Source organism: Brienomyrus brachyistius, chromosome 8, assembly GCF_023856365.1.
Source record: "Brienomyrus brachyistius isolate T26 chromosome 8, BBRACH_0.4, whole genome shotgun sequence".
In the NCBI taxonomy this organism is placed as follows: domain Eukaryota; kingdom Metazoa; phylum Chordata; class Actinopteri; order Osteoglossiformes; family Mormyridae; genus Brienomyrus; species Brienomyrus brachyistius.
The window spans coordinates 3,078,453-3,102,415 of NC_064540.1; the positions used below are offsets into that span (position 1 = coordinate 3,078,453).

General features: G+C 39.1%; 2 protein-coding genes across 2 annotated transcripts; one reads left to right on the plus strand and one right to left on the minus strand.

Annotated features, from left to right (window-relative positions):
* Positions 1-2,072: 2,072 nt before the first annotated feature.
* On the minus strand, positions 2,073-7,007 carry zgc:171566. The gene is made up of 9 exons (XM_049024021.1): positions 6,661-7,007; positions 5,966-6,080; positions 5,832-5,882; positions 5,632-5,716; positions 5,260-5,398; positions 4,452-4,558; positions 3,545-3,635; positions 3,002-3,139; positions 2,073-2,835 (listed from the first exon to the last, which is right to left on the minus strand). The coding sequence occupies exons 1-9, from the start codon at positions 6,761-6,763 to the stop codon at positions 2,714-2,716; spliced, it is 951 nt and encodes a 316-aa protein (XP_048879978.1). The 5' UTR covers positions 6,764-7,007; the 3' UTR covers positions 2,073-2,713.
* Positions 7,008-10,192: 3,185 nt separating this feature from the next.
* lsm3 (LSM3 homolog, U6 small nuclear RNA and mRNA degradation associated) lies at positions 10,193-15,748 on the plus strand. The gene is made up of 4 exons (XM_049023840.1): positions 10,193-10,329; positions 11,088-11,198; positions 13,016-13,111; positions 15,234-15,748. Exons 1-4 carry the CDS (start codon positions 10,309-10,311, stop codon positions 15,312-15,314), a joined length of 309 nt encoding a protein of 102 aa, XP_048879797.1. The 5' UTR covers positions 10,193-10,308; the 3' UTR covers positions 15,315-15,748.
* The last annotated feature ends 8,215 nt before the right edge of the window (positions 15,749-23,963 follow it).

Sequence of the window (23,963 nt, forward strand, 5' to 3'; positions counted from 1 at the left end):
TCCCATTCACCAAACCCTCTTTTATTCTGCGACCACCCCATTGACCCTCCGCCTGTCAGTCTATGTTGCATTGTACCAAATGATATAGGCCTGTTCTTTAATTCCAGCTTATACATTTCTTCCCTGTCTTTGGGTTTTCACTTTTTTGCTGGGTACCTAAAAGTACTAAACATGTGATGTTTACACAAATTACAAAGTCCAAGGGACTCCACCAACCCATCCATTTCCTGTAACCGCTTATCTTTTTTGGTGCATCACCTTATCACAGGGCACACATGCGCAATATTTACACCCATGAGCAGTTCAGTAACACCAATTAATCTCAGCATGCTTTTGGACTGTTGGGGGAAACACTACGAACGTGGCAGAGACTCGAACGTTGGTCCCAGAGGTGTGAGCCCACAGTGCTAACCACAAAAATTTAACCCTAGTGTTGCCGCCCATCCTGTACTTGTCCCATATCGAAAAATAAAATGCTGTGTCCAGTTTTGATCCTATACAGGACAATTTAATCTGGACCACAGGACAACCACACAGTTACAGTAAATAGCAGGGGGGCCTCTGACTACTCAAATAGCCGAGAGGACCACGACGATGCACTTTTTGCTGACATAACTTTCACACACCCTGGACCTGAAGGTAGGTCGCTTGGGCTTTGCTGTCCTTAAAGCTTTAGAGAAAGAAGAACCTCCACCACCAGCTCCATTAATGCTCCACAAAATGTCATTATGACAGGTCAGATTTTTACACTGTAGGTCAATTTATAATTATTAGTTAATATCACGGGTGAAGGAATTATGGAATGCACATTAGCACCCAGACCAGGATAAATGGTTTGAAGATCTTGTAACTGACATACCTGAGATTCTTGTTTCTTCCTGACTGAAGCTATGAAACCATTTGTCTGTGCCTCATCGATTAATCCTTCTAATGTATAGTGATTACAATTGGTAAGTGCATTTATCTAATGTACGGACTTGTATCTATTTGATGGTTAACTACCTATGTCTCGGAGTCCAAGGGGAAGCATTTTCCTTAGTGTGATTTCAAACATGTCAACCTCTGTCACATAAGCAAGATTCTTTTTTACCTACAGATGATTAAGCATTCAGCCAAAAGCACAATTTCATATAACAAACACATTTTAGAGGTTGCGAATTTTTGTTACTGACTTTCATTTGACTAGAGACTAGAGATTTATCGCGGTTGTTTAGTAGTACTTGGATGTGGGAAAAGTTTCACGAGCAAAGCCAAATTAAATATTAGAGACTGGATATGCTCCGGACTCCCTGCGACCCAGTAGGATAAGCAGTTTGGAGGATGGATGTTCAATTTTATTGAACTTGAAATATTCAAATTCATTTTTATTTGTCCAGTAGGGGGTGCACTCACTGCAACCCCAGTAAAATTGCCTAAGATCATTGTCATTATAATATTCCCCTTTGCATTTCACTGGCAGGGACCCTATGGATATGCCTGATTAAATATGATTTTAACTGCTGAAAAATGTAGCTGTCGGTTGCAGTGTCACAAACAGCACATCTGTGCAGTGATTTATTATATGTGACACGTTGAATTAAACATTTTAGATAAGCAAATAGCATTAAAATGTCCGCTGAAAAAAGCTAATTTTTTGTAAAAATGCTTTTTCAGCCGCATCCAGTCATTTATGAAAATTGGTCAATCAAAGTGGGTGTTTTCAATGTACTTTCTTGCAGCCTATTTCGCTTGATTTTGAAACTCTGGCCCTGGTTGCTTTTCCTGATTCAACGGAATCGATAATCAGTGGAGGCAATTCATGAAATTGCCAGAATTATTATGTATTAAGGTGCAATAAAAAAGCGATTTTTAAAGTGATTAGTAGTCTGTCTGTTTGGTAACAGGCTTCCTGTGTCTAGCATAACTAGCCTCTGTGTCCATCTGTGAAGCATATATGCTAAAATTAAGTAATAAATTAGCATACTCTTGCTGAAGAAGACTAAACGTTGACACAAAACTTGTGCAGTAAATAAGCATTTGTTCTTCAAAAAAACTTAATAACAACAGTTAGAAATAAAAAAGCCAAACTGAGGTTACAGTTCAGCATTTTATTATGTACACCAGGAGTTTCAGTCTGTGGTTGTTTCATGAAGTTAAGACTAAACACTAAACACACAATTAAGAGAATGTCATTTCTGGCCTACTCTGTAAAGTGATCATTCTTATAACAGCACATGTTTTTTGTTATTAATATACTTTGTGTTAAACTTCGATTTCACTGAATATTCTTAGAAGCATATTTAAATTACACATTAACCTCACACATTGTTTTATACTATAGTACTAAAATGAGTCTTTTTACATCAGCTTGACTAATTGCAAGCCTATTATTTGCCAACAACAACAAGTTGATACTGCATTTTCATCACGGTCTTGTGGCAGTTATATTAATTAATTTCATGGAAAAACTTAAGAAAAGACAGAAAAAAGCCGAACGAACAGGTTTTTTTTTTGTTAAAAGAAATGGACTCAGGAAATTTCCCTTTTTAAACAAAAAAGGGGAAAAATATTATAAATAAGTCCCTACACAAGCACTGACTTAATCCATAATTAAATTCAATATTTCGACTATATTTGTACAGATTTTTTTTTATCATTTTGAAATGTACACATATGCAATTTAAGACTGGTGGTTACTCATCATTTCCATCTCAGTGAAGGGGTCATTTGCAACTTAGTCAAAATAATAATTCTGCATAAAAATACTGTTGAGGCCCTTGAAGACTGGAGTATAGTTGTAGATAAGGGCCTTCTCCTCTTCGTTGGGGCTGGAGAACCTGTGTTGGTTTTTCATGGCTTTATGAGAGAAGAACAGACTCAAAACATTGTACTATATGGGGAATATTCAATGACAGTCAAGGTAGTGTACGTGCTGGTGAGACATCAAAGCTTTAAACTGTGTCAAAGTTAAAAATATCTGCTCTAAATGCCCATGGTTTGTAGCCCAAGTTGTACCACTCACTCTCGGTGACGAAGAAGCTGGCCGTGTAGAAGGAGACGGTAACAGCGGTGGGAGTATGCACCATCCCAGGCTTCTCTATCCACTCAAAGGGACTTTTCTCTGGGTGCCACTGAACAGCGTAAAAGGGGTATCGGTAAGCTGTGGGCGGGGGCAAAAAAGTCATCATCAAAAACATTCTTACCAAGTCTTATATCCATATAACATTTTGCAAAACAAGAGCTCCGATCTAAAGCCACAACTCAGCGATAAACTGTCTACCAGCCACTTAACTATGAATGATACTTGACCACTGAACACTCTTAGGGTATCAATTACAATTACACAATTACATTATGTATGGTACAGCACATTTTAAACATGGATTACAGGAATGAGAAATTTAAACCCAAGGTGGGGAACTGAAAGTGATTTCCTGAACCCTACAAGCAATGTGATCTTGCTATGTAAGTTGCCGTGTCATAACAAACCTCATGGCCATTACTTACTGTGAAGCTATAGTTTGTGTTGTTAGCTATGAAAAGATGACAGATATATTCTACATACCTTCCATTGTGGAAATGAACTCCTTTTTCCCATCTGTATTGGTTGACAGAACCTTGTAGAACCTTTTTAATTTCACATTCCGGGTATAATTCTGTTGATACAGTCGGGTTTCAGAAGTGTCACCACACACACACACACACACACACACACACACACACACACACACACACACCCTACAGTTCTGAATGCTCAGCATATATCACAGTAGTTTCTAAATAAAAAAAAATTAACCAATTTGCAAAAAACAGTATGAAACTCTATGAAAATAATTCTAATATGTTCAGAAAGTAGCACTGAAACACATAAGAATAATATAGCCCAGATATATTAACAATATTGTGTCAGCATAGCTTTGTTTATTTTTGTTATGCATACGCCATTGTTTTAGCATAGTGCGATGAGCCACTTTCCTTTCAGTAGCTCCATGCTCCACCTTTGTTTGATTTTATTTCCATCCTTGACATCCCAAGGGAATCAGTCGACGTGAATTAAGTATAAAGGTCACATTCCTAACATAGAATCATAAATAAGCAATTGGACAGCTAACAGAGCCTCTGTTCTCTCACTCTAGGGTCAGATGACGCACGAATACATCGTCCTAATGTGGTAAGCCCCTTTAAGGAAAGGTCTCTCCCTGTCCCATTAAAACAACTCAAGTATTAACTCGCGGGTTACAGCTTTTGTGGTTGTTGGCGTTGTCCTTAGCATATGACTAAAGGTCAGTCTACGTGAAGAAATATGCTTGTGAGAATTACCTACAATGCATCTGTGTCCTGTCCTCTGTTTTCCCTTATATTGTGTCCTACACCTCCAAGGAATGAGTGGAAATTGAATAAGGGCACATGAGTCATATGCATCAACGGTCCGTGAGACGGATACGCTGAGATCCTCACAGAAAACAGGTTACCTGCATTGACAGGCTCCAGCTGTGGAAGTTGGCCGTGACGTTCTGCTCTGACAGCGACTGCAGAAGGTCCTTGGGGAAGCTCTTAAACAGTCGGCTGTTCTGGGCAGCTGAGGGAAGGTGACGTGCACAGGTATGTAAATCTTATAGCGAGGGCGTTTTCTCTTTCGCTAAGGACCCAATGTCAAGGAACGATTTGCAGAAAGTTCTACGTCAACCAGAACCAAAATGACTCAACGATTTAGTTATTACTATAACACAAATAACACTATTGACAAAACATCTATCTTAGCCTTTATGGGGTTCATAATTAATTAATGAAGGTAATTCATATTCTGAAAACATTACATAGTATGTAGTATGTAATTATGATGGGAACGCTGATAAAAACTATAGGGAGCAGGTATGCTGCTTGGAGCCCTAGTAAATGGATTTTATCTTCTCAGAATTCCAGAATACCAGCTCTCTTGAAGCAGAAGCTTTTTTGCGTGACCTGTTATGGAACACCAGATTAAGCTTACTTGAACTTTGATGTTTACCATCTAGACGTTTCCAGTGAAATCATAGACGACGCAGCGTTTAGCTTATTGTTGTCAGGATTTGAATAATGTTGAAAGGAAGGGTTTTGCAGGTGTTACAAGAATGGGAATAAAGAAAAAGAATTCAACTGTCTGACGAAACGAAATATACAGAGAGCTGGTCAGTGGTCTATATGTTATCACTGAGCTGTGTGGTTCTCTTACAGTAAACACAGGTAACAGATAGCATATGTGTCTCAGTGAAAGGTTCCGGAGGAGAAGGAGGGTCCAACCTTGGGTAAACATGAGGGGCAGCGCCACCGCCGTGGTATTGGTGACAGTCAAGAGGTTCTTGCTGCTGCTCAGCACTGTGAGCTGCTGGAAACCCTGACAGGTGCCCCATATGGGAAAGTAATCGGAGGCGTCGTTGGCCTGTGGAAGCCAGTCAAGATGAAACTTTGGCTGCTCTTTTCTGGCTACTCAAGTCTGGCAGCTTGCAGTACAGTGTATAGACCAATTAAAAGTAGATTAGACCTTCCATAACTGCATCACTCCTGCTTTAATAAGCATAGTTACCCATTAAAAAGCAGGAGGGAGATTAAATATAAACTACATTCCATGACTTCGTCTTCTGTTTATCATGACCAAGAATAAAAGTGAAATACCTTTATTGCCAGATCATAGAATATCTTCGACAAACGGCTGTACTGAGATTTCTGAAGATCTACATCTCCGCCCGGAAGAAGCAATCTACAGTACCAAGAAAGCGCGACAGCCTTTACATTAATTCAATTTCACTAACATTTAAAGGAGATTATCTATTTTTTATGATTATTATAAGAGTAGACTATATAGGAAGACATACCCGTTTATGGAGTAGAAAAGTTTGACGTACTCATCGTAAGTGCGGTTTATTCTGCAGATAAAAGATGCGCAGTTGAGAAACATCGCGTCTCGACATGTGTTGATCATTTGTAAAGATTTCGGCTCCTTGCTTACCTGATGGGCACTACTCTCGCCCCAGCTGCTTCCAGGTACTTCACATACGAAGCAGCAATATAAGAGGATCCCTGTGCATGAGGGTCTCCGGGAATATTCTCTTGAGCTAAAATTCCTATAATTAGAGCAGCCGAGGATAATGCATTAGCCCTGCTCCAAAAGCCACATTAGTAAACTCTGGCTTAACGTGATCTTCTGCTTTATGTAAGAAAAAAATAACTAATCCGCCAGCTAATGCAGTCTAAGCATCACCAACAGGTCCATTCGTAATGTGTGTCAGGAAGGTTCTAGAGGATTGTTGAAGTATCTGCACCATGATAACTTACAGTCTTCGGAACAGAAAAACAGAACAACACACATGCACAATCGACCGACCTGATCTACAGAAATACTCGTCTTCGGTATTTCCTTCCATGATTATTATTGCAATGGTATCCTAATTAAGGATAACGCTCCCCAGTACTGAATGGTATACTGCATCTACAAAATATATAGTTTGACAGCTACATCTCATCCTTGATCAGAAATGCATTTCATAATGTATGCTACCACATACTTGCACATACCCTTAAAATGTAGGATATATTACATTTTTTTTGTATCTCTACACGCATGATTACATCGAAATGCTAAAGCAATGTCTGTAATACGCCCCTATGAAATAACTGATTAATTTCCCACATATTCAGGCTTACCGATTATCGGTCTGTAGTTCAACTGACTGCTCGATGTAGTTGAAAGAGACGGACTGTATAGAAAGGCGGTTATCGCCACGAAAACAGCGGCCAGGGAACACATTAACGTCGGCTTTAAAACGATGCGACCTGTTAAAAATAAAATGCCGTGGAAAATGTTGTCGATTTTAAGATCTGCTGCGCAAACAGTGTGCGGCGAGTGCTGAGATATTTGCGGTGCTTTATGGAAATAAAATGCCGGTGTCCCTCTGCGCGTCCTGCAGTACAGATGCTCGGCGCGCTATGGTGCTGCCAGCGCGGATTGTCCTTGAATCAGCCACCCGAAACGCTTAACATTTCCAATATTACTTCGTGACCTCGAATACTAAATACATAAAAAAAGAACCAGCATAACACTTGATAGCGTTATCGTGCTGGCTTTTCATTCAGTTACAAATACATCTTGCTATACGGAACTACTTTTAAAATAAAAATAAAAATAAAGTATGAAATAGTTACTATTACAGTATCTGTAAGTAAAATGTATAATTTTATTTTTTTAACCTACCAAAGGTTATCAAATATTGAGATTTAAATGAACTGAGTAACAAAAAAGCTTGTATGTTCGAAATATGCCAGAAATCATTTTACAGTTTATATATATATATATATATATATATATATATATATATATATATATATATATATATATATATATATATATATATATATATATATATATATCTTTAATTTTATTAAAAAGACATAGTTTTGGTGATTCATGTCCTCACTTTGGCTGGTTTGTTTATATTTTATTCTATGAGAGTTCTAAATTCTGATTAATGCTTTTGTTTTGTGTCCTTCAGCTAAGGTATGCAGTGTCTTAGTGGAATATTGTAAGAATTGGTTCCTTCTTCCTCTATAAAGTGTAAACAGTTCTGTCTGAAGCGTCCCACAGAAAATGGGAAATTTCAGAACAATGTTAAGTTTTGAAAAGTGGTGCATTGGGTTAATGGAAGAATAGGGAAAGAAGCTGATTTAAAACGTCTTGTGCTACAATGACTGATCTTCTATAAGCACTTGTCTGGTCTGGGTGGTGAGGTAGGAGCCTATCTCAGGCAGTAATGGGCACAATGTAAGGAAGACCGTGCAGAACACGCAGTCACAGTGCAGGTGTGTGGAGAACGAGCAGACTCACAGAACCAGCGGGCGGATCTGAACCCCCAGCTTTTCAAAGGGTGTGGCCACCATCCCACAGCTGATCTCTGAAAAGTTGAAAATAGTTGTGAACACCATACAGAATCTGTTTACAAGCCATGTTCCCAAACCAAACATCTTGTCTGCAGAAGTGACTACGTTTAATGTAAATATTGAAGCTCCATAGATGTTTTGGCACAATCGGTCTGTGAGTCAACTACAGCCCAGGCACCATGAAAATTGTGGGGAGGTGTGAGAATGGAGCAACTGTTTTTTCTAAATATGCATACTTGATCACATTTGTGTTCTCACGTGCCCGTTCTCTGTCATCTTCCACTGTCGAAGGCCAGTTCCATTATTAAGAACAAAAGTACAGAGTTTGGTAAAAATCCCTGAATGTCAATCTTGGTCCACTGCAAATATTAAGGATGCATCAGTTGCATCCTCGATGAATGAGTACAATCCCATGCAGCACAAGTTTGTTCTTGAGAGGCAAGCTAGCGAGATTGCGCTTGCCAAGAGCGCAAGTACGGTCTGCGTTCTTGGTATTGAGAAACACCCAATGTCGAAAAAAAGTTCCCTGTAGAATCCCAGTTTTGCACAGGAAATTCAAAGTCTACACAAAGATCCAGGCAAGGAATTAATGGTTTTACCAGGCAGAAACTGATTTTGGTGGCTCAATAGGCAGAACTCTAGTGTCTAACACCCAAACCACCGGCGATTTGAGTCCTGCCTCTGCTATGTTTATATGGAGCTTAAATTTGTTTGTGTGAGCTATCTAACTTTTCTCCAAGAGACTCTGGTTTCATTCTGCAGTCCTAAGACACATAGTTAGGCTAAATGATGACTCTAAAAATGCCTAAAAGTATGTGTGCTAAATCGGTATCTTTTCCAGGTTGCGCCCCGACCATGTGCCCTGTGCAGTCTGGGATAGGCTCCAGGGCGACCCTTAACTCTGACTTAGATAAGTATTTAGAACATGATTGAAATTTTGAAAAGGAAAATCTGGGATAAGTGAGTATGAGCAACATACATCACCTTCGTGTTGCAGTGATCTTCTATCAAGAAAAAACAAAACAAGGAACATCTCACCATTTATCTTTTGCGCTTGTAATACAGAATTGCTAACAAGCCGGCCAGGCCTTGAATCAAACCAACACAAGGCATATATTAAGGTGTTTGAATTTAATAATTATACTGACATTTCAGCAGAATGAAATCCACTATGTAATAAATTATTGTATAACCTTATGCATATGTTAGCCTGTTTTCCCAATTAACACACAGCAGCATGTTTCCTCTGTCTTGGCACAGGGAACAGAACAGAGATCCGACATTTTGTGTGCTTTTATGATTTCATGGGCTGCCTGCTACTGCAATAATTAAGGAGCTGTGATTTGCGGCAGAAAAGATAGACATTAAAATAAAATGAACAAATTGGTGCAACGCAAAAAACTGAGATAAATAAATTATAAAAATGCATGTTAAACGATTATATAACACAGTTAGCTATATGGTGTTCTTTTCCATCCTATTAAGCTGTTAAAGTATGTAGAATCATCATTCTTACTGTATATTCTCAGTGTCAGTTAAAGGAGTGTGGGGTCAAATATAATGCCCAGATTCCTCAGCGGTAGGGAAGTGTTTTTCTCCCAGTCCATCAATATTCATTCCGCTGCTGGCAGTTTTAAAAGGCAATGCCTCAGTAATTAGTTCCATCTTACCACTGTTTATATTTGGAAAACTGGACTTCATCCATCGCTGATTATCATTAATACTCTGGGAGAGCTATGAAAGGGTGACACAAATACTAATGAAAACCAGGGCCTAAAGTTATGAAAATAAAATCCGATTACCAGTGAAGACTGAGCCAATGCTTCCGAAAAATGCAAAATGGCGAAAAATATTAATGACCCCCCCAAAGACTTTCATTTTGTATTCTTCTGTGCTTGGATGGAGTGCTTTATGGGAAGGTTTAAATACATAATTCTATCTAAGTCTGCAATCGGAAAGCTGCAGTTTGGTGGAAAATGTAATGATCCTGTATAAATCAATGTACTACAATATACTGTGGTACTATTCAAAAGGGAAGTAAAAGCAAACAAACGGTGTTATTGCAAAATATATTGTGCAAGTAGGATAAAGCAAGCAAAAACGTTACAGGTGCTGAGGATACTTTATATTACAGGTTTGGCTTTAATGTAAACTATGCTAATACCGTGTCAGGGCATATTTACTTTGTCATTTGGATTACTGCACGTACTACAGCTGAAAATTATATATTTTCCAGTCTATGAAAGCATTACTATTTAAATGCTCTATGTATTATCGATACTGATCAAGAGGACGTGGTATGAACGCATTGCTCAACTAGCAGATTATTCTACCTAGCATGAAGACTCGAGGCCCTGCTATTCTCGCGACAAACGGTAATCTCGCGGTATTTTTGAGACACCTGGGAAATTTGAAATCATGGCGGACGAAGTCGAACAGGTTGGTAATAAATGCTAAATTCCTAACGTTGTGCATTGCTTGTAATGAACGACGGCGTATCATAAGGATTTATGTTTACAACGATCACACACGCAAGGTATATTTCAAGAAAAATTATTTATACGACTTCGTGACTTACAGCAGCTATAACAATAGCTATGGCTAACTAGCTCGACAGCTTGTAGTTAAACATAAACATAACAAACTATTTATGTTAGACTAGGTGAGGCGACTGTTGGAAAACATACACTTTTATTAGTTGTTGTAAAGAATATTATCTAACGTTTACTGAAAGGGATGAACTAGTTAATATGTTTATTAGCTGGTTATTCGACACATGTTAGCGTATTTGGCCTAGGCGAAAAAAAAAAACCGGCGGACGTATTACGACATGAACTATCAGCAACAAATATTTCACGATGACTTAAAAACATTAATTCTGCTGTTTATGAAATAGAATTAGTGTTACGCGAAATTCTGTGATCAGTTAACACATTCAGTATTTGCGTTTTCCAAACGCTGTGACCCAGACTACGTGTTATTTAGTTTCAGACGCTTTTGTTTACGTAAAGATACGTGCATCATGGAGCTTCAGAAACAATTCCAAATCTTATGTTTCTCCTTCGAAACAAAATAACTTATATTTTCATGAAACATAGCATAATAAAAATGCCGATTCGGCGTAGCCCTAAGTCGTTCCCCCCCAAATTTCCACCAGCCTTGGTCGCGTGGCAGTAAAGATTCTGATTCTGTTGCAGCAACAGACCACCAACACCGTAGAAGAGCCACTGGATCTTATCAGGCTGAGCCTTGATGAGCGGATATATGTAAAGATGAGAAATGACAGAGAACTCCGAGGCAGACTACATGTAAGAATCTCCTCACTTCGCCATTTCTTCTATTTGTTTTTTGTTTATATATGCTACTAATGTTCTCTGTGCGGAACCAGCCATTTCGTTGCCATTCTTGCTGAGCATCAGGTTGTACATTATTTACGAGACTCCGTAAATGTTTTTGTCTATCAGAAGTTTAGTGGTGATTGCTTGATTATGACATTTATATTTTGGCCTTTGCTTTACTGACGGTGTGTAAATAATGCTCTTCTATACCACAGCATTTTTGCACAAATAACCCTCGCTGCTACCATACAGTAACTCCACTGTTAATTTGCACTGTATGTTGTCTTGTCTTGTCAATTTGTTCTGTTATGCTTGTGTCTTGTCTGCACTTATGATGTTCCTCTGTCTTTGTCCTGCTCTGTGTTGCCCCATGGTCCTGGAGGAACGTTATCTCATTTCTCTATATACTGTGTGTACGGTTGAAATGACAATAAAACCTACTTGACTTGATAATTTTGCTAGTGCTGAACACTGATGGAATGAGCCGGTATTTATTGCTAAATGTATTTGGCTGTAATGAAAATTACATTTGAGCTGGGATGTTAGCATGACACAGAGTTCTTATTAGTAAGTAACATAAAGTGCAAAATGGTTGCTGTTTCAAAGTAACGTGAAAAATTTAATTCCTTCAGAAATTAAATCTAACACGGCTGGCAAACGTAGCTCTTTTTATTAATAAAGCTTGGATTCATAACCACATTAGAGTTTGTGATTTGACCATAGGTGCTGATTTCTTCTATTGCACTTTTATCTGTAATGTCTGTCAGTGGTAATCTATTGACAACAAACACTGCCGTTTGGCCTTACCAAACATACCAGACTCATGTATACCAAAGACACATTCAGAAATGTTAACGGGATATTGGAACTCAGGCTATTAATATAGGCCACATAATCAAAGAATAATGCATTGATTTCAGATTTCAGTTCTTATTTATTTTTTTTACTGCAAACAACAAATTACCACAGTCTACATGCATACCACCTGGGGGACTCTGAGTACCTCCATTTGAGAACCAGTGATCCAGTGAATCACAAGAAATTAGAATTTCAGAAAGACAGATTGTTCATGCAATGCTTCAGGCCATACTTCACTTGGTTCAGACATATTTTTGTTCTTATTTAGCTTAATTCTTCCTAAACGCTTCCTAAATTCTTTCTAAACTCTTCCTGTCACCAGCTTGCTGTTTTTAACAATCTGCAAACTACATTTCCATTCAACCTTGCTGCATGTATTTATATTTATACTTATGTTACCTGTGACAAGTCACACTGCACTTTAAATACAAAGCTCTAGCATCACATGCACATATACAGTTTTTAACCTTGATTATTTTCTATATTAGAACAACTTCTGTATGTTACGTATATATTTTAGTTATTGTAACTGTTGCTATGCTCTAAATTCCATTTTTTGATTTACACAGTCTAAGGATCGTTCAGGGTACATTTCACTACATATTGTACTTGTATAACTATGTATGTGATGAATATAGCTTCTCGTATCTTGTATTCCATGTACAAATCTGATTTCCCAAATTATGGTTTGTGCATTGGGAACTGTTGGACCCTATTGTAATCTTTAGCAATTTCAACATGTCTCTTTTGTATGACAGTATGCTTTGCCGTATGACAGTATGCTTTATGTAGTACATTCATTTGTTTGGCTGTGGCTCTCTTGTGCTTTGAAACACTGTTCGGTCTCATATGTGAATATGACACCTGATTCCATTTCTTGTTCCTCTGGGTTTTGTTCCTGCCTCATATGCCATCTGTTGTCTTCAAAGGCCTATGATCAGCACCTGAACATGATCTTAGGAGACGTGGAGGAGACAGTGACCACAATAGAGATTGATGAAGAGACCTATGAAGAAATTTATAAGGTACGGCACGGCTTTTTAAAATCATTGTTCATGATTCTCATAACTAGACCTGTCACAATTATTACATTATTGCTTGATCATGATTATTTGAACTGACCGTGATTTTTTTGCACAATTGTTAGAATAGTCTTCATTCATCTGTATAAAAATAGATGGATGTGACAGAACCAGCATATTTCTATGACACGTTGCTTTCTGCCGTGTAATGTTTGACTGGCGCTCATTAATGACATCATCTCAGTGCGCTTCTGAACTGATGCATACCACCTGCTCTATTTGTACCTTGCACGTCTGTACATACGCGGCATTACACTAAATCGCGGATGTCACGACGGTGCCTGATTCGTACCACATTATTTCACAGCACTTCCATGACCCAGCATGATTCCGTTAGTATCCCTATTCACTACTTCAGGCTCATTTTACAAGCTGCCTTGTGAACGATCCTCACCAGTCTGGCCCAGTCGCCACTAGCCCAGGATATCAGCCAGATATTTCGATTTTGGATTCTTTGTGTTCTCTGTTTAATAAAAGTTCTGCATAGCACATGCACTTGTGTCTGAGTGCATGTTTATGCGTCTCGTAACTGTGGGATGACTGTATATGTCCCTGACGGCTGTGACTATTTTACCGCAGCAAAGTCAGTATATTATGCCAATAGAACAAATATGGCTGAAACAAACCAAAATATGCCAAACTTCATATTTCAGTTTAGAGTGAACCAAAGCTATTCCAAAGTACCATGTCGTTGGATAGCAGCAATTTTGACCAATGGAAATATAACATTTCACTTATGGGATATTTGGGTAATAATCCATAAAAGGAAGTAGGAAGTAGGCGGCCTGAGTAAACACTTAAAATGAGAATGAAAGAAATTGGATTATTTTTTTTAAGCCACCAGAATCATTAACACTGGGCCTGTATCATGTTTCACAAAGCTGGATTTCTTGCTTAGCCCGATAACTTATCAGATGTACCCCAGTTTAAAAGGATTTTTGTTCTGTTATATTTACCCCAGACTGCCCTAATTTCAGTAAGTTATCCGCCTTAGTTTGCTATAAATGTAGGCAGTATATTATGCAGTAAAATGGCAGGATGAGCAGACTGAGTGGTGCAGACATGCGAGGTAAAAACAGGCAGATGATATAGATCGGGGAAGAAGTCAACATCACCTACTTAACTCCAGGCGTTTAATATCTTATTTGTTAATGTTATGTCTGACCGGTACAATTTTTGTTCATAAAACCTAAAAGGCAAATGCAATTTTTATTTATATGTCCCAATATTCAGTTCTTCGTAATGCAGTGTATATGTAATTAAACTATGATTAGGTTAACTCCAGGCTGATAATGATATAAAACAAACAGAAAGAGACAATTAAATCATTAATCGCAATTATTTTTATGACAATTAATCATCAGCTAAAATTTCATGATTTGACAGCCCTACTCATAGCTAAACTAGTAATCAACAGGGAGCTGGGCAATCATTATAATAGGCCTTGCCTGTATGCTGGTATTACATTCTTAATTTTATAGATACTTTCGATTAGTACTAATTTCTTAAGTAATAAAAGGAGTTTTTTCCTTAAATGGTCCGGATTGCTTGTGTCAGGTAGCAGTTCTCATTCTAGCTAAAGATTTAATTATGATTGTTCTCTAGTTTTTCTTATTGTGTGCAATTAGTGTGCTCATTCAGTCTAGTGATGTTGATAGAGGTAGCTACTTTATATATCTAATGACGCCTTTGGTTTAAGGCTTTTGGTGACAATTTACGAGTCACTGTGTACACAATAAATATCTGCTTCATGGGTGTGATGTAGATTGATGACTTTGTGCTGTCATCTGCCTAAGGCTGTGTATGCGCCTGAAGAAACAGGACAGAACCTGTTGTTCTGTATGATGTATACTTATTGAAATATAATCATATAGACAGATGCAAGATTCGTTCAGTTACATAAAGCCTTGAAAATGATGTGTTTTATTTCACCCTGTTTCTGATGTAGAAGGAATATTTTCTGCCTGGATTTGAGCACCAAGGGGGTCATCAGCTGATTGTAACCTGAATATATGTCCAGTACTTTTGCAAGATTTCGTTTTGAAATATCCGTTTTGTTTTGCAGTCTACGAAGAGGAACATTCCAATGCTGTTTGTTCGAGGGGATGGAGTCGTCCTTGTGGCTCCTCCACTCAGGGTGGGCTAGATTTCATTTCTGTGGGAGATCGTGCACTTGAGTTAATTCTCAGTTTTTGTATTAAGAAGCTGTTTTTTTTTTTTTTGGATTTTGACTTACCTCAATGGCAATAGCAAAGGATTTTATTTCTGGTTATGTTTGAATGTTTGGCAAACACACAACTGCTCCTCTAGGATGTTGTAAAATCTTTATTTGGACTTCAATAATCTGAATGTTTGTTTGTTATGCAAAGTAAGCAATTTGGTTTGTTTTGTGTTGCATTTTTATTGGCTGTTCCTTTTCTTTTTTTTGTATTGTAGTTGATAAATACGGTAATTGCAGAGGTCCACCATACACCAGTCACAATAAAGGTGGATGCAGAAAATGTGAATTGTTCATTTCCACTGGTTTCAGAATCCCGCAGATCCATTATGTAATAAAACAAATTCAGTTCTGAAGAACAATGGGTTTTATTTTCTCTCTCCTCGACGTTCGTGTTACTGACTCTGCACATTTACAGCTGGGGCAGATAGATAGATGTGAAACACAATCTAGCCTGCAAGCTTATGACGCGGTTCCGCCATCTGCATTGCTGGTTAAACACTTTGCTGTAATGCCACCATTGAAATTCCAGAAAGGCTTCAGTGGATGAAGCTCTGAGAGTTTATGGGTGGATACAGATTAAAATGCACAATGAAATGGGGACAAGAAAACGCCAGAACCCTGATATGGGGGGGGGGCACCTGCTCCTTATGCCAAAATAAGTAAAAGTGCCCCCCCATTTTAATGTTCTAAGTGCTGTCACTGATGATCAAGCAAAATCCACCAAGGGGATCCATGCCAGATGGCGACATTAACCCTAAGCCTAAACAAGGTCCAGAATTTATGCAGAATTTCTTCGATGTATGTAAAGCTAAAGGCATTTCACTTCATCTGATGACAAATGTCCAGCATGTCGACATAATTTGGTTTTAAAATCATGGATAAGCGTCTATACCTGTGATTGGAAGGTTGCTGGTTTGAGTCACAACCTCAGCAGTATAGTTGCATGTCCATTGGGCCCTTGAGTAAGGCCCTTAACCTCCAGGTGCAGAGGCGCTGCACGCCGGCTGACCCTGTGCTGTGACCCCCAAGCTTGCCCTCACCCGCATATGTCTGAGTGTCTCATGGAGAGCAGAATTGGGTGGGTGAAGAGAGTTTGGGGATGAGTAGTTTCAAATGTATAGAGGTAGATAGTTAGGCGCAGAAACTAAAAATCCAGGCCAAGATTTTGTTTCAACTAACCAGTTACTGACTCTTTATACTCAGCTGGTTAGTTTAAAGAAAAAAAAATCTTGGGTTGAATTTTTGCTTTCTGCTCCTGAACTATTTCCACTTGTTTTCATTTTGTGAATTGGGTGTAATGTTCGAAATTACCGGTAGAGGGCAGTACAGCATCACCAACTTCGGGGAATGTACTTGGTAACCTCAATACACTGCGAATTTGAAAAAAGGTGTTTGGATGTCGGTTTATTAGGGTGTTTTAATTTTTTATGGGTGATACACAAAGGTCAATGTATACTGGGTTGAACTGTATATTACATATAGCTGTAATGTTAGGTCTGGGACATTTACGGCTGTAATTTGTAGCGCAGTGGGAGTGCAGTGTGTAAACAAAACGACACCTGTGGTTTTTATGATCTTTTTTGTAAAGAGGCCTCCTCTCCTTATCGATACTGAAAAGTATAATTTTAGCACAGTCTGTAAATCCATTAAAACACAGTAACCTGGGTCATAACTCATGGTGGCACAAACTAGCTGTGAAATAGCTACAATATAAATATTTAAAAAAAAAAAAAAATTTTGTATGAGTCTAACTGTGGCACTGAAGTTGTGGATAAATGTGCTGTTGATGCAGTTGGCAGTTTTCAGTCGACTAGTAACTGGTTGTTTATTTCTAAATGGATGAATGCAGAAATCCTTACAGCTGGCAGAAGGGGAACCGTGCATTTGATAAAGATAGAAACCGAGTGGGTGTGTTTCCATTATGGCTCCTACAAAAACTATGGAAAACACCGTCATTTGAAGAAGTCCGTTTTTTTTTTTGGAAATTATTTTGTTTTGAAAATTAACTAAACAAAAAAATATTTAGAGAAGGGCACTGTGCTTTCAGGAACATTAATACCAGAGTGAATGGGGACAAGAATTTGGCCAGTACTCACTTTGCATTAGTTATAGATTTTTTATTAAACAGATTTAGAGATGTCCTACAAGGCTTTTCAGTGAACAAAATACTGGAGTAAAACTTGGTTTCATTTTGTTAAGAGCAAATTTTTTTTATTCTGCGTTCATCTCTGCACTAACATACAGTACTTAACTTTTTCACAAGTTTCCACGTAAGTGTTTAATACTTGTAGCTGTAGTAACATAGTTCATTGCCGTGAATTGTTATCAAAGCTTGCCAGGAGATGGCAGCACTTTAAGAGATATTTAGTTTTACCGAGGAGTACGGACTGCTGAAGCAGTCGCGAAGTCCTCCGTTTTGAGAATGACCATATTAAGTGCTGGACCTGTCATTGCTCATTAGCAGATCACGTGTCTCCCTGAGCGCGTAATACACATTTTCAAACTCTGAGTTAAAAATTTGTGATTTGTATATTTTGGCATTTATCTCTGCTATATTAAACGATAATCACAATGTATTCTGGCACACTAAATTACCTGCTTCCTGCATACTTAATTCATTAAATATAGCGAAATATATTTGTTCTACTCCATACTTCAAAAAGACAGGTGTTTCAAATTAAAAAAAAATTGCGTGCGCTTGTCATGTTATCCACTAGTTTTAAAAGAAGTTATGAGTCCTGGATTTAAGTAATTTGTTCGATATCAACTAGCAAAATGGTATCTAATCATATATCCAGGGTTTCAGGTTTAGGTCCTTTGCAATTCAGTCCAAGTTTGCATGTTCTTGCCGTTTTTGCAAGGTGTTGGTCACTAGGACGGCGTCCGTCTCACACCAGGTGAATCTCATCTGCATTCACTTTGTGACTGTCGTGCTCTACAACCACAATGACCTAGACTAAAAAAAAACGCTCTTTGTGAAAACGAATTTCATGTAGAAGCTGCCAGTGGCATCGGCAAAATCCAGGTGAAAATGACATTGAGGTGAGTCCAGAGCTGTTACAGACATTCACACGAACATGACTGTTCGCTGGTTAAGCAGGATGAAGCCATAATTAATTGACAATTAACAATAATTAAGCAATAACAAGAATAAGAAATTGAATGGCTCCTTAGTGATGTGTAACACTATTCATTCTTCAGAGGTGTTTCGGTATGGCAGTCTAGGCTACCAAGGAACCGAAGTGTAGGTAAATTGTCTGTTGAGGGCTGTGGAGAGAAGAAAAATGTTTAGACAGGCTGAATCCCAAAGGCAAAATGAAGTATTTCAATATTTATTGATTTTTTTGGTCAACGTGGAAATGTTTCACCGCAAGTATCTGAGCGAGCGTGAAAGACATCCAGCAAAGGAGCTCGAACGTGAAATTTCACCAGGGTATTGATGTCGACAAAAATATCCACCCGAAACAACCAAATCATTATTTCAGCCATCGAGGGGAATGACCGGCATTCTCCAACCTTTCGCCGTTATCTGCTTGACTAACGGAATACGGGCGAAAGATGTTTTGGAGTGTGGCGGTTATTAAATCCATGCTTATGGAATTCTGTGTGTTCTGTGGTCTCCAACCAGGAAATATATACTCTTGTCCAGAAATGGGTGCCATGCTTTTCACATATTTTTATACATGCTTTATTTTTTGCTTCCAAATGCACCCTGTATTTATTGAATTGGAATGAGGAGTGGAAATGTGTGCCCCCCCCCCCCGCCCCCCTTTCCGTTCAGGATGCCTGAAGTAATTGGGTATTTGGTAGATCATTTCTTGGACCGTAATGCATAGGTGTCTGAGGTTTTCTTGAAATTATTTTAGAGAACCTGAATATTTGTAGGAAATTTTTGGGTTTGTCTCCTGGAACTGAATAAGAACATGCCTAAACTATCAGGAGGTACAATGCCATAATTCATGCTCAACGTCTTATTTCTTCACAAGCATTTAATGAGGTGTATATCTGGTGCAGACTGTTACGGTGATGAAAGATATGAATTTTGCCCAGCTTAAGATATATATATATATTTCTGATGGAGCGGTCAGTCTTATTTTTAGTCCAATGTTAATCTTTCTGTGTAATCTTGAGTCTTCACTTGTTGTGAAAGAGATACTCCATGTTTCACAAATGCTCCAAAATACTCTTATAGATGCTCTAATCAAGGGTCTGTGTGAAGGGGCAAAAACATTTCTGATGGTGCCTCTGTTTCTATCCATCTTCCAACCTGTCATCTTGGTCAGGATCAGGTGGCATGGGGCTCAAGGCAGAAGGAGACTGTGGGTGTGATGCCCGTCCATCACAGAGCATATATACACAAGTCTTTGGACTGTGGTTGGATATCAACACAACACGGGAACAACATACAAACTCCACACACGCACATACACACTGAGTGGAGGCAGGTTGCTTCCCTTTTCATCACCTAAATATGCAAAGGACCATAAGGAATAGCTATAGGTTGCTGTGCAGCTGGCTGGCTGTTTTATGCAGTGTTGGATTTTGATCTTCCAATGTAGAAAAACTGTGTTTGTGTGCAACAAAACAACTGAAAAAACAAAACTTGATTTTGTAGTGGTAATGAGGCACAACTTATTGAAGGGTGGCGCAGTGCCTCTGTGGGCATCACTTTCACCCCACACCTCCAGGGATGATGGTTAGAAACCCTACCCTGCTTAGTACGTGGGACACGCTGTGCATTCTGGGATGGGCTCCAGACTCACCAAGGCCCAGTACTGGATATTTGTGCAGGGATGTGCACTGGAAATGTTTGCAGAAGCAGCATGTTGATTTTAGAAGTAAGTGTCCTGCACTGTTGTTCTCTACAGTAGGTCCCTCAGGGAAAATATTTCTTTGTAATGTCTGCTGGGCCTCACGCCCCCCTCCCCAAATGTGTTGTTGCTTGCTGGACTGCAGATGTGTTTCTGGGAGCTATTCATGGAAACATGCCGTAGGATCTCGAGGAATGTGTTTTTCCTCAAAGTGATTTGGCTCATCCCATCCAATAAACTGAAACTCTGCAGAGGTTTTCCAAAGACCAAAAAAAAAAAAAAAAACAGTTTATGTTGTGTTTGTAAACCTCAGTCAAGCAACAAATACTTCAAATTAGGCAGACATCCAAAATCTTGGTTCTAGACAGGAGCATGGAGTTCATTGCTCATTGGAATCGAACATCTGGCAAAGGACAGTTTCTTCTTTTAAGTAGTTTTATTAAAGACCAGTGATTTATACAGTAGGTGGTGCAGTGGCTCTGTGGATAGCACTGGGGCCTCGAACCCACTGGGTTGTGGGTTTTATTCCTGTAGCCAACTCGGCATGTGTGGAGTTTGCATGTTCTTGCCATGCATTTCCTTAAGGTACTTTGATTTCCTTGCACAGTCCACAAATATGTGGTCTAGATGATCTGGTGTGTTGTCTTGTGATGGACGAGCATCCCATCCTGGAAACCCTACCCTGTGCCTTATGGTTCCCGGGACAGCCCCCAAACTCGCCTTCATCCTGCATTGGACACATGGTTAAGGAAGATGGATAGATATTTTGATCTGTACTGCAGCAATGTAAAGACTACGTTTGATTTTTTTTCATGCTGTAGATGTTAAAGCTCAGAGTGATAGATGTCAAAGTGACCTTGACATTGAGCTGGACGGTGAGCCCAAACTTCAGATGTAGACAGGCGTTTAGACAAAAGTGTCAGGAGCGGAAAGCAGAATGCTCCACTAGCGGATAAGGGGAGGTAAACAGATCCTAAAGCGGATGGCCAAGTTGACGCAAGCCCAAGACATCTTTGGAGTCTTTAATCTCTCTGTGGCCCATAAAGCCTCCCCCAAATCCATTTAAGCAGGAAACCATCACAGACAACTGGTGAGATGTGGGGTGAACGGATGACATCGGACGTGCTGTTAGCGATTTAATTTTCTCGAAGTTTATTGGAACGTTTTTTTTCCATATGGAAATGTACGTGTCATTGATGAGAAAGCACAGAATTCCCAAAATAAAAATGTCAGTCCTCTGTATAATGTAAAATCACAAACATTTTGGCTGGTCCACTAATAGAAACTTATCAAGAACACACTGTATATAAGTTAAGATGGAACCAGGACAGCAAGAGCGCACCGATACCGATCGCTGACACTGTTAAAATGATTCATAATGAACAGGCAGTTTCAGTAGACATGTTACAATTTACCAGTGCTGTGGTTCAGTGGGCAGTGCTGTTACCGCACTCCTCTGGGGCTGTGGGTCTGAATCTGGCCTCAGCTCTCTGATTCTCTGACCGCCCTGGGTGAAGACAAGAAGCTTAGCAGAACTGGCATTGCTAAGTTGGCCTTAGCATGTCAATGCAACCTTCTCCAGGATGTATAGTCAGTTGTTTGTCTTTAGGTCACTATGATCCTAATTATATAAGTTACTACAGAAAGTAAACAGTCAGACCTTAAGTTATGCAGTCAATATATGTAAGTGTAAACACTTCGACCCCAATTTTGCAAACTGCTAAATTTTCAGAGACATTAGATTAGTTGGAACATGATTCATGGATTCTTGTGTAGTTTTTGCAGCGCATAGCATTTAAGATACTTACTTGAATTTGTATAAGATTTCTTTATGAGGAACATGCAATACTGACATGGGAATGAAGAGAGGGAAATGGGGGCCTTATTTGGATATGGGAGAGGAGGTGGATTAACCAAAACAGTCTGCAGGAAGGAAACACAAATACTGCCATTTTGGAGTCAGTAATGGCAAAAGGCAAAATGAGAGCAACTGGGAAAACAAAATTGAATTTTGTAAGACTGGTAATGAGGCACAACTTATTGAAGGGGGGCACAGTGGCTCTGTGGGCATCACTGTCACCCCACACCTCCAGGGATGATGGTTAGAAACCCTACCCTGCTTAGTACGTGGGACTCCCTGTGCATTCTGGGATAGGCCTCAGACTCACCAAGGCCCTGTACTGGATAAGCTGTTATTGAACATAGATGGGTGAAGTGAATTAATGTGCTTATCATGTGACTTTGCCCCATCCCAGAAAGTATATTCCTGTCCACCCACCTATACTAGCTGCCTGGGGTCCTGGAACCAGCTGGGATACTCCCCAGTTGGGATCATAGTTCATCACAGGGCACATACACACCAACGCAGTTACACTTCATGGGCAATTTAAAGAAGCCCTTTAGCCTAGCTATATGACTCTGGACAGTGGGAGAGAACTGGAATACCTGCAGGAAAGTCACCCAACAAGGGGAGAACATGCTAGCTCCTCACACACAAAGGGGAGGCAGGAAGTGTGCCCCCAACCCTGACAATGTGAGGCTACAGTGCTATATCCCCATAACACAATAATAACAATGTTACAGTATATTATGATCATATCTTTTGGCAGCAGATGCCTGTTGGCAGTAGGGTGACGACCTCATCCTGAATTTGTGTGTTGTGGTTATGTAATATATTACTTCTGAATATGATGTACAGTTGTATATGATTTAAATGCTTTCGTGCATTTTTGAAAGTTTCATGTCTACCAGGCTAGATATTCTTTTGGCAGAATTGTATGTTGGGGGGGGGTTCTATGAGCAAGAACAGGGTTTGTAAGCTGCCATTTAAATTAAAAAGACCTGGATTTCGCTTCAGCACTGTTCTTGCTCTGTGCTGATTGGTCAGTCTCCTCTAATAATGCATTTGCAGCTAATGTTAATACTGTAGATGGGTCTTTCAATCAGGGAAACAAGCCAGTAAAAGCTCAGGAAGAATTGGAACTAATTAGCCAATCGCAGGAGCCTTTCATTTTTGAAGTAGCTCATGTGTGCCCCCTGACACGGATCAGGCGGGCACCCTAGTTGGCGGCAGAGAGAGAAGCTGTCACCTTGAGCACTGTTGCCTGGAGACCGGGAAACACATGCAGCTACATGAATTTGGGATGGACTGAAAATTTGGCAAAATAACGTAGCAGAAGGTCTGAATTCTGTGTCAAATAATCATTTAGATTTCAGACCTTTGAATAACTTATAGGAAACACAGTACAAGGGTAATACAAAAGAAAAATATGATTATTAGAATTGAAACTTTTTTTCTATTAAAAAGGCAATCGGAGTAGAAATCTGATACCTCTTCTGGTGTCGCAATGCTAAGTCATTTCTAAGAATTTCTGTTCCCATGATGTCAGGGTATTACGTGAGAGTTTTCATGAATAACATCAGTGTTGTAATTGAGCTATTTCCAAACCATAATCATTGCATGTCAATCCTGAATTTGTGTGTTGTGGTTATGTAATATATTACTCCTGATTTACAGTTGTAAATGACGATTAAAATGCTTTTATGCATTTTTGAAAGTTTCATGTCTACCAGGCTAGATATTCTTTTGGCAGAATTGTTTTATACACAATATGTCTGGCATGTTGTTTTTTCTTTTACCTGTATTACGATATTATTATTCTCTTCTGAAAATCTGAATGTGGAAAAAGTGTTACAATGTATCTTTTTAAGTAAGTTTAAACCCCTATGTGTGAACATGGGCCTTATGGTTGTACCTGGATCT